Source organism: Lytechinus pictus, chromosome 3, assembly GCF_037042905.1.
Source record: "Lytechinus pictus isolate F3 Inbred chromosome 3, Lp3.0, whole genome shotgun sequence".
Classification (NCBI taxonomy): Eukaryota; Metazoa; Echinodermata; class Echinoidea; order Temnopleuroida; family Toxopneustidae; genus Lytechinus; species Lytechinus pictus.
This window is the reverse complement of record NC_087247.1, coordinates 79,038,856-79,055,048: the sequence shown is the minus strand read 5'-3', so window position 1 is coordinate 79,055,048 and position 16,193 is coordinate 79,038,856. Positions and strand designations below refer to the sequence as shown.

At 34.5% G+C, this 16,193-nt stretch overlaps 1 protein-coding gene across 1 annotated transcript; it reads right to left on the bottom strand.

Annotated features, from left to right (window-relative positions):
• Positions 1-282: 282 nt before the first annotated feature.
• Positions 283-14,980, bottom strand: LOC129258022 (TBC1 domain family member 30-like). The gene is made up of 8 exons (XM_054896478.2): positions 13,823-14,980; positions 13,132-13,317; positions 12,395-12,563; positions 11,689-11,857; positions 11,098-11,203; positions 10,025-10,331; positions 9,146-9,367; positions 283-3,942 (listed from the first exon to the last, which is right to left on the bottom strand). The coding sequence occupies exons 2-8, from the start codon at positions 13,159-13,161 to the stop codon at positions 2,858-2,860; spliced, it is 2,088 nt and encodes a 695-aa protein (XP_054752453.2). The 5' UTR covers positions 13,162-13,317; positions 13,823-14,980; the 3' UTR covers positions 283-2,857.
• Positions 14,981-16,193: the final 1,213 nt, after the last annotated feature.

The following is a 16,193-nucleotide window of genomic DNA, read 5'->3' as shown; positions in this document are numbered from 1 at the left end:
AGTTTCACACATTTATTTTTGTGAATATGAAAATATTCTCATTTCTCAGGCAGAAACTTTGTTAAAATGAGTAATCTGTATTCTGACCGTCACCATTTACCTGCCATTAGTCAGAAGTTACAACCAGCTAGTAAAGGTTTTTAAATAAATATTATTTCAACTTCAAGAAATGGAATGTAATATTTAGTACAACACAACAACAAACAGGAAATAAAGAGTAAAGTACATTTACAATAAAGTACACAAGTAACATCTGAGGAGCAGACCTGGATTGATACAGTGATTACAAAGTATTACAGAATGAATATAACTTTTATAAGATTTCAGAAGCAAAAGGCAATCAAATATATTTAAACAAGTGGAATGCCTCTGGCAGTCTCACCTGCATCACGCGATGCAATATAGCAGCAGTGCTGACTTTGAAACCTACTATAACTCGCACAAGATGTTCAGTGATACTTGCTTACTCTTATGTCCACGTTTTATGAACTAGACCAATACACTTACAGAGATATGATGGTAATTCAACAAATACCCCCAATTTGGCCAAAGTTCATTGACCTTATATTACCTTTGACCTTGGTCATGTGACCTGAAATGCGCACAGGATGTTCAGTGATACTTGATTACTCTTATGTCCAAGTTTAATGAACTAGACCAATATACTTTCAAAGTTATGATGGTAATTCAACAAACACCCCCAATTTGGCCAAAGTTCATTGACCCTAAATGACCTTTGACCTTAATAATGTGACCTGAAACTTGCACAGGATGTTCAGTGATACTTGATTACTATTATGTCCAAGTTTCATGAATTAGATCCATAAATTTCAAAGTTATGATGGTAATTCAACAGATACCCCCAATTCGGCCAAAGTTCATTGACCCTAAATGACTTTTGACCTTGGTCATGTGACATGAATCTCAGGCAGGATGTTCAGTAATACTTGATTAACCTTATGGCCAAGTTTCATGAACTAGGTCTATATACTTTCTAAGTTATACTGTCATTTCAAAAACTTAACCTTAGATTAAGATTTGATGTTGACACCGCCGCCGCCGTCGGAAAAGCGGCGCCTATAGTCTCTTGTGCTATGCAGGTGAGACAAAAATGATAGAAAAAAGGGGTTTACAGTTATCTACCCAAAATTCTAAATAAAAACCTCCAATATCAAATAACATTTCCTGTTTAACAAGACTGAAATGAATGCAAAATTATATATATATATGAAATGGGAAGTTTCTCTTTCTTCCTACTTATCTAATCTTTGTATGATCATAATTATTTTCAAGAAAGTTACAACAAACATATATACATAAACTATAATGATCTTTTAAACATTCTTAAATCATTTCTATGAAATTTGGTTTAGAAATAAGCAGATGTTTTGACAATAGTCCATTGTATTTAAAGCAGTGTATATTTTCATTGACTAAGAAATTGTTCAATTCATCTACAATTGGGACAATAAATGCCACAAGAGAGACAAAACATACACAGTATATCTTATGTGTTTACTACATTTAATGAGGAAGACACAGTACTATGTATATGCAGATGACATTTAGTACAGATAGTTTAAAAAAAAATCTTTTTCAATTAGCTTAATAATGCCAATACATGCTCTATAAATAATAGAATTAAATTTTTGAAATATTTTTATTTCAAAACCAACATTTACAGCAAAAGCACTCCACTGGATATTCAGAAATGCTAACTATAAAATATCTAAAGATCATTCAAATTAAAAAGTTATAAGACACAGTCATCTAATCATCTGCTTCAGACATCACTAGATTTTTAGAAATAATTAAATCAAAATTGACTCTGCTCAGATTGATCTGCTCATCTGCCCATGAATAATGTTTACTTAAAGTTTGGCAGTAAATTTTATCAATGGTGCATTGCCATTTGACTATGTTCATGTACTTATGGGATACCATTCTGGTACTTAAGCCGATATTAAACTTCAGACGAAACAACAAATTTAGTCCACACTTCTGTGTAATACTAGGGTTCATCTCCCTTCTTCAATACTCATTACAAAAATAATATACCAAAGAAATAATTGATAATCTTAGTATTATCCCTTTTTTTCAAAATGAAATTGATTTTTTCACTGTAGGAATGAATTAACAATTTATAAATTAGTAAATAAGTTGACAAATGGTACCCCATAAAGGTATGGTCTAAGATAATCTAGGGTTAACTTTATCAATGCAGTAAGAACACCATCCATGATTATTCATTACTAAATCTCAATACAATCCTACAAATTGCAACCATGGAAATGAATATACAAAAAATAAATCAACATATAAGTTGCATATTACAGCTCTATGCTATTACTAGAGCAGAAACGACAACAACGCAAAGTGTTTAGGATCATACAAGTTCTAATATGGGAATCATATCCATGGTTTAACTGATGACTTTAGCTTTTCTGAAATATTGCTTTCTTCTTTTATTGCTCCTCCTATACTTGTAATATGCAGACTAATTATGGTAAATAGTGTATTAATAGTTCAATATCTCTGCAGTTTCATCTGATTTTGTTTGACCTCATTGGGATAAATCATTTCAAAACAAAGAAACAACCAATCATCTCATAAAAACTAAAATGACAATAAATTCTACTGAAATGTTTCATGATAAAAAATATTCCTTTAATAAACCAAAAAAAAAAGAGATGTAAGGCAGTTCAGTATTTCTACTGTACTCGTGTCAAACTAATAATAAGTAAATAAATATTTAAAATATTTAAAAAAAAAAGAAAAAATATGTTGGTAAAAAATTGAACTGATCAAATGTAAACCCATATAATATAAATCAATAATAAAAATGGAAAATGAAAGTCTAGCTACCTAATTGAATGGACCTGGCTATATCATGTGAAAGTTGTTCTGCAGATGCATCTCTTGTAGAATAGCCTTGTCTTTTTTCATTGGTCTTTTTGGGATACAAACCTAGCTTCATCCTTGTTCTTGTCCTGCTTTCTGAACTCTTAAGTGAGCGTTTGGGAAAGGGATTAAACACCACACGTGCAGGAGGTGTTGTTGGCTCATCACAGCTGGAACTTCCACTACTACATCGTCTCCAACTGGTCGAGACAGACACATGACTTTGGTCTGCTACAGTCCCATTGGTTGTTATCCATGGTTTCTCCTGACTGGGACTGGTTGGTTCTGATGCTTTTGAATTTTGTCTTCTTGGAGAGGTGCTTGGGAGGTTTGGATTGAAGGCTGCAATGGAGCAATTAAACTCTGGTGCTAACATGCTACTTGGAATGCTTTCTGTACTTGTACTCTTCAATGTCTTATCAGAGTCTAGGTGCTGCCTTGGTCTGTTGCTAGTGACATCATTTGCATTAAGGTCTTGACTTTCTGATGCTGAATCACAGGCATCATTGACACGCATCACACGTTCAATGCCATTCGTATCAAGGCCGACATTTTCACGCTGGTCATCGTTGGTATGGCTTTCTCCATCTGATCCCCAACCCAGATCAATCAATGAACCAATCTCCGGCTCCAAAGACTCTTGAGACCATGTCTTTTCATCTTGGTTTGACAAACTGTCCTGGTGACCCTTGGTCAGATCATCCCGGGATGAAGAATGGCAACCAACAGCAGATATATCTTCATTATCTTCAAAGACACTTGAGAGTTCTGACATGTCATCCCTTCCTCCATCATTCTTACTTTCATCCTTGTCTGAGGTAAGATGCTTTACATTTGGTTTGGTGTTGACATGAACTCTCTTGCTTGGAAAGTCATCATCATCATCATAGCTTTTTCTTGATGGGGGTGCTATCTGAGGTGTAGAAGCAATTTTGGCATTCTTCTTACCCAGACCTCCTTTTCCAACAAGTAAGTGGTTGACTACTGCTGGGCTTTCGATTGCAACTGCTATGTTCTTCTTACGTGATACAGGCTTGTGGGCTATAGGGAGATGGATTATGAAAACAAAATATGTATTAATTATCAAATCTGCAAAAGAAGTATTAAAGAAGACTACCTGTCTGTAATGAACAATATCATTTGATTTTTATAAAGACAAAGACCACCTCCCTGTAGACTGGTTTAAAAAGAAGCTGTCACAGTAACCTAGCTTTTTAAACCCACTGAATCATAATGCATTCTTCCTAGCTTTTTGGCTGACATTACTTAGTGTTTTAGAAGAAATCCTTAGGTATAGTCTGGTCTGTTAGCGAAATTATGTGGACACGGTGGACAATTTTTTCTCCAGACCTTTGTTTATGTATAAGAATTAAAAATGGGGTATGCTCCAAAAAATCTGGCTGCAGGAACAGTGAAAAAATGGGTGAAAATGTCAGAATTTATGAGTTTAGATTGGTCTGATATACAGACTAGCGCCAGTGCAAAACTCAATAGTAGTGCATTATTTTGCATTGGTTTAGTTCTTAAATTCAGACCCTTTTTGAACGGATGTTCTGTTTGTCCTCACATCTCAATGCACCAAATATCTGAATGCAGATGCTAAACAAGCCGAAGGGTGGCGGAGGACTTGGTGGAGGGGGTTGAATGTTGGTGTGTATGTTCATATTTTGGTCTTGGGGTAAAGATGTGCAAAACACATTTTTGCATGTTTTGGAATTGGTGTTGCCATGGTAACAGTGTATTATGGCAAAATAAGGTAAAAATCTTGCAGTTAGAACTACTTCCTCCGTTTTCATCCGATTCTCATGAAATTTGGCACACACATTGTTCTTGAGGTGAAGATGTCTAAGACACTTTTGTGTGTCTTTCAGAAATCTCGTTGCCATGGTAACAACATGTTATATGGTGAAAATTTGGAAAAAACTTACAATTCAAACTGCTTCATCAGTTTTCAATCAATTCACATGAAATTCGGCACACGCATTGGTATTGAAGTAAAGATGTACAAGGCACTTTTTTGTGTGTTTCAGAAATTGTGTTGCCATGGTAACAACATATTATATGGCAAGATTTAGGTAAAAACCTTGCAATTTGAACTACTTTATCAGTTTTGAACCAATTCTCATGAAATTTGGCTCACACATTTGCCTTGGGGTAAAGATGTGCAAGAACCATTTTTTTGTGCATTTGTCAGAGAGTGCATTGCCATGGTAACCACATATGATAGCCAGAAATGCAGGAAAACTCATTGTTGATCAAACTACTTCCCCTGATTTTAGTCAGTGCTCATAAAAGTTGGAAGAAATGTTCATCTTGGGGTAAAGATTCATATTAACTTCTAAATGTCTTCTCTGCATTAAAATGTTCACTCGAGAGTGTGGGGGTATTAATCACCTTCAGTAATATTTCTAGGTTTTTTTGGGGAGGGGCGGGATTGGTCCTTAAAATCTGACATCAAAATAAAGAAGGTTAAAGGCGGTGGCTATTAGGAACATAAAAATGATAAACACTCTTAAAATAAGCATCCCCTCAAGGGCATAGGCTGGGGGTACACTGGGTGAATGTGAAACCTTTCGCTGAGGCAGAGGAGTTCCAACACTGGCAAGCAAAACGAAATGTGTACCCCTTCTACTTTCAACAGCTGATTTTCCAAACCTTAGTTCCACCTCCCCAAGATGTGCACCCCTCCCCATACCACTTTTAGTTCTACCTCCCCATGCTCAAACCAGTCTACGCCTTTGCCCCTCAGTGGTCTTTGCATTTTTAAAGCGAGACATTACTCCTTTTTTTTTTTTGGGGGGGGGGTCTTTAGAAAATGACCTCATAAAAGTAAAAGTTAAAGGATTATGACTAGGAACTTAACCCCCCCCAAAAAAAATAGGGGGCTGATATATTTTTTTGAGCAGAAAATTGCCCCCCCCTTAAAAGGTAAGAAGAGTCCTTTGCACTTCAGACCATTCATTTGAAGTTTAATGCATTCTGATTTGATAAAAAATTGTTTACTTACCCGATTAATCATTGTTTATTTATATTCTCCTACTCAGTCTTTTATTTATATTCCGTTCCTACCCTTTCTTTTTAACTTTATCACATCACTCTTGATTTTGAGCTTCACCATACCATCTCTTTCTGTTTCCTCTCTCCTTTTTTTATTCTCTATTTTTTCTGACATATTTTAAAGTGTACCTTTAATCATGCAACTAATTATAGAAATATATACAAAAATCTCTGCACTTGTTTTAGAAATTCACTTGCAAATCCATGACTCAATAACATACCATATCAAAAATATACATATGTGCACAATAGATTTTAGCCTTCTATTTTCTTTCAATTGATTTTTTCAGTATATTTCTGTGACAGCCCTTGCTTTATACATCCTACATCTCCCATTGTCAAAAAATAAATATTATGTTTCAGTAGCAAAATTGTCGGATGCAAACTCTGACTATCATAAAAAAAATGCAAATAATTTTCCATTGGAGTAAAGACAAACTTATTCACTGTTCATTGAGCAAAAATTTAATGATGACTTTTATTTCTCTACATATAATCATATTCTAGTCATATCCCTTTCAGATGGTGGTAACTGCAGGAATGGGAAAACTGAGTGATAAAACTAAAATTTTCACAGAGGATTTACGGAAAATAACTAAATCCATTTTTTTCAAGCAACAGTTATTCCATTCTGAATGCTGCAACCTTGTTAATATGAATTTGATGCACCTTTACCAAAATATAATATCATGACAGTCATTTCTTCAATTCTTTAAACTAGACATTAAATATTGCTTATAGTATTATTTAGGACAGTGTAGCCAAAATGGAGTTTAAAAGATTATGAAAAATATGAATGTCAGGTATTATATTTCGGAGTAGGTGTAAGCATTCAAAATGGAATAATTGTTGCTAGATAATAATGGATTAAAATAGCAAAGAAAAATGTACTTAGAGAGGGAGACAAAGAGGGGGAGAGAGGAAACAAAACAAGAATATATGGTAAAGATCAAAAGTGCAAAAAGTGATGTAAGAAAGTCAGAGTAGGAACTGAAATGAACAAAAACTGAGTAGAAGCAAAATAAAAGATTGATCAATAATTGGGCACCGGAAACGATCTTTTATCAAAGCAGAATGTTTTAGGCTTTAAATTAATATGCTGAAGTGTAAAGGATTTTTCTTCCCCCCTTTTTTTTTTTTTGGGGGGGGGGGGGGGGGTTAAGTTCCTAGTCGTAATAATTTCCTTAAATTACTCTTTATGTGGCAATTTTCTAAAGCCCCCCCCCCAAAAAAAAATGGAAGGGGTGCTTTTTTCAAGAGTGTTTAAGTTCCTAATGGTCATATGGTCATGGCCTTTAACCTTCTATATTTTTATGTTGTCAGTTTTTAATTACCTCCTCTGCCCCAAAAAAGAAGCTATAAATATTATTGAAAGTGATTAATACCCTGCGCTATTATATGACGTTAAAGGGGAATCCAACCCAAATAAACACTTGTTTTTAGAGGAAAAATCAGACAAGTTTATAGGTCAAAGTTTGAACAATATCGGACAAACCATAAGAAAGTTGTGAATATATAAAAGTTGTAAACATTGGTAATCACTATACCCATGAAGACTTCAAATTGGCCGCATATGTGATGTCATAGTGATGTATTAAGGCAAGGACCACTCTTCCATGTACTGGAATAATTGGCTAAAATGTCTTTTTCAAAAGTTTTACAAATTATATCTTTCTTTCATGAGGACATAAAACAATATACTACTAGGTTCATATTACGGCCCTAATGGAATAGGGATTTAGGAGAAAACCAAATATCCTGATAATTAAGCACAAGGCCTATGGGAAAGTTGTCCTTGCGGCCTCGCCCCTTGTCATAATTTACTTACCCAGTTGCCAATTTGAAATCTACATACTAGTAGTCTTAATTTTAAAGCAACCATAAATTTTGCTTCCGATTTCTTTCAAACTTTCACCATTCTTATGTTTCTCCTTTTCCACACAACATTTTATGACCAAGGCTGGCTTCCCCTTTAACACTGAATATGAATCTTTACCCAAAATGAATATTTGTGTCAAATTTTATGAGCACAGGCTGAAAACTGAGAAGTGGATTGATCCACAATGAGTTTTCCTGCATTTCTAGCTATCATATGTGGTTACCCTGGCAATGCACTTTCTGACAAATGCAAAATAAAGGTTCTTGCATATCTTTACCTCAAGGCCAATGTGTGAGCCAATTTCATGAAAATTGGTTCAAAACTGATGAAGTAGTTCAAATTGCAAGGTTTTTACCTAAATCTTGCCATATAATATGTTGTTACCATGGCAACACAATTTCTGAAACACACACAAAAAGTGCCTTGTACATCTTTACTTCAATACCAATGTGTGTGCCGAATTTCATGTGAATTAATTGAAAACTGATGAAGCAGTTTGAATTGTAAGTATTTTTCCAGTTTTCACCTTATAATATGTTGTTACCATGGCAACAAGATTTCTGAAAGACACACAAAAATGTGTCTTAGACATCTTCACCTCAAGACCAATGTGTGTGCCAAATTTCATGAGAATCGGATGAAAACAGAGGAAGTAGTTCTAACTGCAAGATTGTTACCTTATTTTTGCCATAATACACTGTTACCATGGCAACACCAATTCCAAAACATGCAAAAATGTGTTTTGCACATCTTTACCCCAAGACCAAAATATGTACATACACACCAACATTCAACCCCTCCACCAAGTCCTCCGCCACCCTTAGGCTTGTTTAGCATCTGCATTCAAATATATGGTGCATTGAGATGTGAGGACAAACAGAACATCTGTTCAAAAAGGGTCTGAATTCAAGAACTAAACCAATGCAAAATAATGCACTGCTATTGAGTTTTGCACTGGCGCTAGTCTATATATCAGACCAATCTAAACTCATAAATTCTGACATTTTCACCCATTTTTTCACTGTTCCTGCAGCCAGATTTTTTGGAGCATACCCCATTTTTAATTCTTATACATAAACAAAGGTCTGGAGAAAAAAATCATGGTTTTGTCCACCGTGTCCACAAGTAGGGTATTTTTTACGCTAACAGACCGGACTAGTATAGGAAGTAAGATGTTCAAGCAAGGGTCCAAAAACATATCCTTAGAAGCACTTGTCATACCATCTACTGAGATTTAGAAGCACATTGATACCATTTGGACTAGATCAAACGAGAATACCATCACAGATCATTCTATTAGATACTTGCCTCTTTTGCCTGCAATACTTGTAGGCCCATATATGACATGCGCCCTCATCTGCCTGCGCTGTATGCGTAAGTATTGTTTCTTCAATGACTGTACATCCATAGTCATCCTCTCCATGAGGGCAGCAGAGTGCAGGGTAAGGTCTTCGGAGCTTGTACTGTATGCACCAGGACTAACTTTGGTGATGTCATCTCCAGCTGACCCTTGAGATTCAGAACGATCACCTATTCTCCCAAAAAGACAGATACCATAAAAAAGCCAATGTTTAATTATTTTAGTCCAAATGGTTAAGTAGACAAAATTAGTTGCAGCCAAACTACAATAAGATCATGAGGTGTGACACCAAAAATGAAGTAAACACAATGGGAGTGATTTAGAATAAGAAAATCCAAAGTTTTAAATCTAGTTTTGTCCCCGTGGACGGGAGTAGCCGGATTCACCTCACACTCGCAACAATCTTCTTTACCTCTCTCTGTACTTTGCCTGATTCAGTGCATCCTCAATGCAACCCTCCTACTCTCCTCTTCCACTGCTTCTTCCATGTCTTCTTTGGCCATCGCGTCCTCATCAAACCATTCACTTCAAACTAAGAAGCCCTCCTCAAAACATGCCCCTCATCAGCATGTGCCCATACCGACATACAGTCCACTGCTTCTTCCAAAACCAATATCTGCATCAAGTCCTCAGTCTTCTTCCAATCCATCAACTGCACACCACACATTGCTCTCACCATTGCTCTCTGTGTCCTCAAAATCCCAAGCTCTTTTTTTGCTCAGACCCCATGTCTCCTTCCATACAGCATCACTGATCTCATACAACACTTATATTCTTATATTCTTATAATTTAAATTTACCCAAAGAATACAACATAACCAACTTACCACCATCAGTGATAGCATAAGGCGACTGTGGAGGAAATAGTCCTGTAAAGCATGTCATATTGGTTAGATCTTCATCATCTATAAATTCAGTTTCCTCATCACTCTGGCTAGCATGACTACTAGATGGTTGTGAGTATCCTCTCTGTCCTTCCTTACGCTTAGGACCAACAGTAGTTGACTTGGTTTCAGATGAGGTTGAAGTCTTCTCCAAACCACCAAGAGGAGAGAAAGGAGTGATGCTGAACATATACTTCTCACGGATCTCATTCAGATGAGGGAATGGGAATGATGCCATTGAGTAAATCATCTATACACCAATTAGAAGAGAGGTAACAGGGTGTAAAGATAATTATGATGAAAACCATCTTATGTATTTGCCACAATATTGTACATGTATGTCATGTTTGGACATTTACGTAATGGTTGTGTCATTTCAGCAATCCAGTCCACAATCAAATACTGTGTATACCTGTCATTATTATGGGGAACCATTTTTAGTTAAATTTAAGTAAAATTAAACATACTCATCTTAATTATTTATTTCATTAGCATTTGTGCCCGTAGCCTATTCTCTCATCATTTTTCTTTTTTTGTCAGCAGTCACTGGATATGTAAAATATTCATTTTTATTGACTACAGTTATTTACTTAACTTTTTTACCTGGACAGTCCAGTAGTTAAACAATCTACATCCTATTATGTTGCAGTATAATATTGTATCTATTCTTTTATGTATTTTTGGAATAAAAGAAAGTTGAAATATTTTACACATTTCATATATTTGAACGGGTGAAAATTAAACCTTGGCAAACAAAAGAAAAAATTAATCAGCAAAAGCTAGGACTTCTTCACTTTGTCTAATGCTTCTAACCAAATCCTGAGCCCTCTCTACTTACACATACCCAACCCATGCCTTCTAAATTGCTATGAATAATGAAACAATTCTGCTGTGCACATAATTTTTACAAGTTGGAAAAAAATGTGGTCAATGGTTTACTTTTTATATTATCACAAGTAGTACAATTTTTTTTATTATTTTTTTTTATAAAGAGGAATAGTTTTATGTTCAGTTACCTTAACAAGATCATCTCCATCAATGAGTTGATCTTGCAGCATCTCACTACACAGTACAGCCATCTGACTATAGAATTCATCAGCACTCTTAATCTCTAATAAAGGTCTGAAGACAATCAAGATGAGATTCAAAACTGATGAATAACATCACTTTATTCACATTATTTGACAATTTTAATAGGACCATTAAAAGATGGAAAACACACTGGAGTGTGTAAATAAACAATATTGCAGATAATCAACATCATCTCAATATGTAATGAGGTAAACAATAACTTGTGGTTCTGATAATCAGAGACAAAATAATTCTGAACTATGAATTTAATCTTTTACAGTTCTTATACATAAAAATACAATGTGCCTTATTAATTTTACAGCCTTCAATGAAGAAAAATGTAGCAACCATGATAACTGTATCTTATTTCATCTCTTAACTGCCTACTGCAATTGTCTTGCTCAGATGATGGTGCCTTTAACTCTGCAAACTTTAGAACAGATATAAATGGCAAGCATGATCAGATCATACTTTCTGGTAAAATGTTATCAGGACATTGAGCTGAAGTAATGGAAATAGTTTTTCGTCATACTCACTGTTCCAGTTTAGCCCATATTGCAAGTGCCACTCTGAGCAGAACTTCAGAACCTTCTAGGAATAGCGTATCCCAAACTCTCAGGACTAACTTCTTAGGTACACAGGTGGCAAATAGTGTTAGAAACCATTGCATGGTGAAAACATTGGTTAAAGGTGGCTCATAGCTACCTGTCAAAATAAAAAAATGAAAAAGAATACAAAGTACATGACCATACCAGTATTTCATTGTCTTGTGTCATTAAGGAAGGGATCACTTATCAGAGATGGGAAAATGGCTATATGTGCAACAATTATCACAATTATTCAGTGGATTTTAATCTGCTTAAAATGTGTACATTAACATAAACAAGGGTTAATACTGTTTTGCACAAAATCAATAAATTACCAATATTTTACATGTCTTTTTTTGTCACCAAAATGTTTTCCTGTTCATCTAAATTATATTCTTGTGCTGTGTTAAACTGTATGCAATTTTACACTGCTGATTTATGTTGTATGGTAATTATGAAAAAAATAATTTGCAACACCCTAAAATTCATAATTTCATAATTTAATATGTAACAGAAAAGCAATGAAATTCAATACTGGAACATTTAGCTTGCTTGGTCAACATCTTTTCTCAGGTGCTCATAACTACTAAAATCAATGAATTATTATTAATGTAACATTTTAAAGATACAGACAAAAATAGTTCATTAAACATACCTGACAAACCGTCATTGGCTGATTTCTGAAGCTTGTCTAGATGTTGTGCTAGGTCAGGTAGTTTGAAATGTAGAAGCTCGCGGAATACAGCCATGTCAACAGACAGCGCCCTCAAGTTGTTTGCAAAGTAGCTGTCAGGTAGGACATGATCTATCAAGAAAATCATTACCTGCACATTCATGAGAAGAAAATTAAAAGAAAAATTGAGACATGGTAGTCTTGTGGTTCTAACCTATAACAAAATATTGGGTTCATATTCCATTGATAACAGCAGGAAATTCATTGACATTGTGCTGCACTATACTCAGGTGAGGAAATGAATAACAAACAAATTATATTTACATGTAGTTAATATTGAGAAATTTCTCTTTAGTCTTAAGTGATTAAATTCATTACTCAGTATGAAGTTAAATGGACACACTTTTGCAAATTGCACTACTGATAAAGATGATCATTTATGATATCAAGATTTAAGAACGCATTTGCTTTTAAATCCAAAAAGCATAGAGCATAGCACGCATATACATGTATGTTTCATGTTAGGAATACAAAAATGTCAGATGAATGAGTTAATATCATGAAACATCATGGTAAGACATTAACTATGGATTGCTGTGCCATCGTAATCTTCTTCCACACACTTTGAAAAGATATTGACATCCATGCATTGCCTTACTACAACTATAGTCCTATGAATCTTTATTTCTTTGTCATATTCCTCTAAATTGGATTATTACCTTGAGTGCATCATCTTCCATCCTTTCCATGACCTCTAGAATAAGTGCAGCGATGACATTAAACCCCTGACAGTAACCAACGGACTTGTTCCATCTAGCATAGGCCAAAAGCACTCGCTTTAGAACTACTCTGTCTTCCTCTGCTCCTTGACCACAGAAACCACTACAACCAGTACGATGTAAATCCTATAATGCAATAAGTATATCAAGTCCTTTCATTCTTTGTCATTCATTAGTAAAAAAACAAAAAAATAAGTTTCTAATATCCAGCCTCTTAACCCATGATCTCTTTGAATATTTTGACTGAATCTACAAGATAGGCCTCAATCTAGAATATCAAAATGAGACTACACAAAAGTGACAATTGATAAAATCATGTTAAAATTGCATCAATTTATTCCTGATTCTTCCCTTTGAAGGAAAATTATCATAATGGTGACTTATATACAATAGGGCCAATATTGATACACCTACATGTAAACCACATTCTATTCCTATTTGAGAAGTCTTTACATGTTCATTCATATACATGTATATACGGAGAATTTATTCATTAATTAACACATAAGTTCAAGAGTGAGAATACTGATTTCTTTATAGCATTTGAGATATTTGTGTAGTGAGTTTGGTATGTGCACATAAACTTCATTCATAATGTATTAATGAACTAATTGTTAGCAACCCACCATACCTTAACAATCTGGACACCAAGTTTGTCATCATCAGGATTTGAGTGATCATTAAAGGCAACCTTAACTGTCTTCTCCCAATCTAATTTAAGATGCTTGATATGCTTATCTGCTAGGCTCAACCACACTGCCTTGCGTAACTCACGGGGTAGACCAAATGGAAGACGGGCCACTGCTCTTAATGCATCATACCACTGAATTCAAGATGATAAAAATGAGATGAAGTTGGGACGATATTGTAAGAAAACATCAGATCTGTGCTCGTAAAAAAACAATTTTTCAATTAAGCATAACTGTAACTCTTTGTTACATTGTGAAAATAGAACAGTATTTCCAATTGATTGTAATTTAGTAAATATGAGAATATATCTGTATGTTACATCCCTGAATTGATTGATGTAACATCTAGACCCGGAGCATTACAAAAAACTTTGATACCCTATCGCATGGCGCATGGTCAAAAATACCCACAACCAATATTTGGTGGGACAATTGGTCCATGGGGGCTCCAAGTCCAAGATGTGGCTGGATGAAATTAACTCTGGTTCAAAAGACAATTTGATTTCAATGGGACTTTGGGCCATCATGAACCTATTCATTCCAAATTTGGTGTGTGGAGGTTTTTCAGTGCTTTATCAAAATTTGGTCATGATTATGAAAAATGCTGAATGCACCAAAATAAAAATTGATATTAAACATCACACATTGGTACTTTAAATCTTAAGTGCAGAAAAATGCAATTTGATATATATTTGAAGTATGGTACAGTGTTTGGGTTTCATCAGAAACTGAAAATTAACAATCATTGTACTGTACATCTCTTTACCTTTATTTTTCTTTTCATGAAAGAATCAAACCAACCAAACAGTCTTTGGTTTATCAAATTATCAATAGACACGTTTAATTTTCATCACTCTCTGAAACCACCTAAAATCCTTATCAATAAACCATAACTTTATTCAAATTCAATATAATTTTTTCTTGCACCAAATAAAACTGTACATGTATCAAAGCTATGCACGTTATTCTGTAAAAAATTTAAAAAAATTTATTTGAAATACTGTATGTGGTTGACTTGTATGATATACTCTTTTACACTTTCACGGATGCAACACAGATCATCCAGTAGGCTAATGCCAATCCCAGGTCATTTGTTTGACTGTCCTGGATTACCATGTTCATACTGGCTACTCATCCAGCACCTTCCTTGATGTACATTGTAAAGGCATGCCAGGGAAAAAATTAAACATGTTCAATTTTTCATCCTGGGTTGAGATCCGTTATGATCTGTGTTGCATCCTTGAAGGTGTAAAAGGGAATATGTACTTCTTTTTATTATGTTCACTAAATTTATTATTCCTGAAAAACACCATTCATGTAATATAATACTATGTTCATTGATACCCCTAGATGTCCACATTTCATTAACTATATCCATAAGCTTTCAAAATTATGATGGCAATTCAACAATTACCCCAATATGGCCAAATTTTATTGACCTAAAATGAACTTTCACCTTGATCATGTGACCTGAAATTTGCACAGGGTGTTCAGTGATACTTGATTACTCATATGTTCAGGTTTTTATGAACTAGCTCCATAATTATTATGTTAAATTACTAGAATTTTTCGAGAATACAAGGCTACTCAATTATGCACTCCGTGAAACCTTTACTTTTGCAATTTTTCCATAACTTTCTACACGATATTCAAATTTTTACAATTTATTTCTTAAAACACTATTCTTTATACTAACAATTTCAACTTCAAGTAGAACTATATATAAGTTTCTATTATATGCATTGGTTTATCATGTCTCCAAATTTTACTAGAATATTAATTGGTTATTGGACATTTCTTTTAAAAAATATATGTTTACTTTCAATATTGTTGCGGTTATGATTTACTTCAAATATTTCACTGTTTATGTTTATATATTATGTTTTTACTTTGTAAATCTTTCTCAATTCAGCCACTGGCTGCGATGAAATGATAATAAAACCTTCAATTCAATTCAATTCATAAACTTTCAAAAGTTACGATAGAAATGCCATAAATACCCCCATGGCCAAAGTTCATTGACCCTAAATTACCTTTGACCTTGGTCATGTGACCTGAAACTCTGTCAAGATGCTCAGTAATACCCACTGATCTGAAAATAATCAGGATGGGCGGTGAAGCATTGCGGACTGAAGTCATTGTCCGCCATCTTAGGACCATCAACACTGCAAACAAAGCCGTTTGTTTTGCACGTAGTGAACAGGATGCCTCTCCTGTGTTTTAGCATCGCAGAAAATAAAAACCTATATCATTTTAACAAGGCTAATACCCCTACTCAATATGCATATTCTTTTATTGCTCAAACAGTTATGA

Excerpts from the sequence above, each read along its gene's own strand:
- LOC129258022 (XM_054896478.2), bottom strand. The coding sequence starts at position 13,161 with ATGGAAAGGATGGAAGATGATGCACTCAAG. Across the intron at positions 12,564-13,131 it reads TGGAAGATGATGCACTCAAG|GTAATGATTTTCTTGATAGA; the intron begins GTAATAATCCAA and ends ATGAATGTGCAG. Across the intron at positions 10,332-11,097 it reads ATGGAGATGATCTTGTTAAG|ATGATTTACTCAATGGCATC; the intron begins GTAACTGAACAT and ends ATTGGTGTATAG.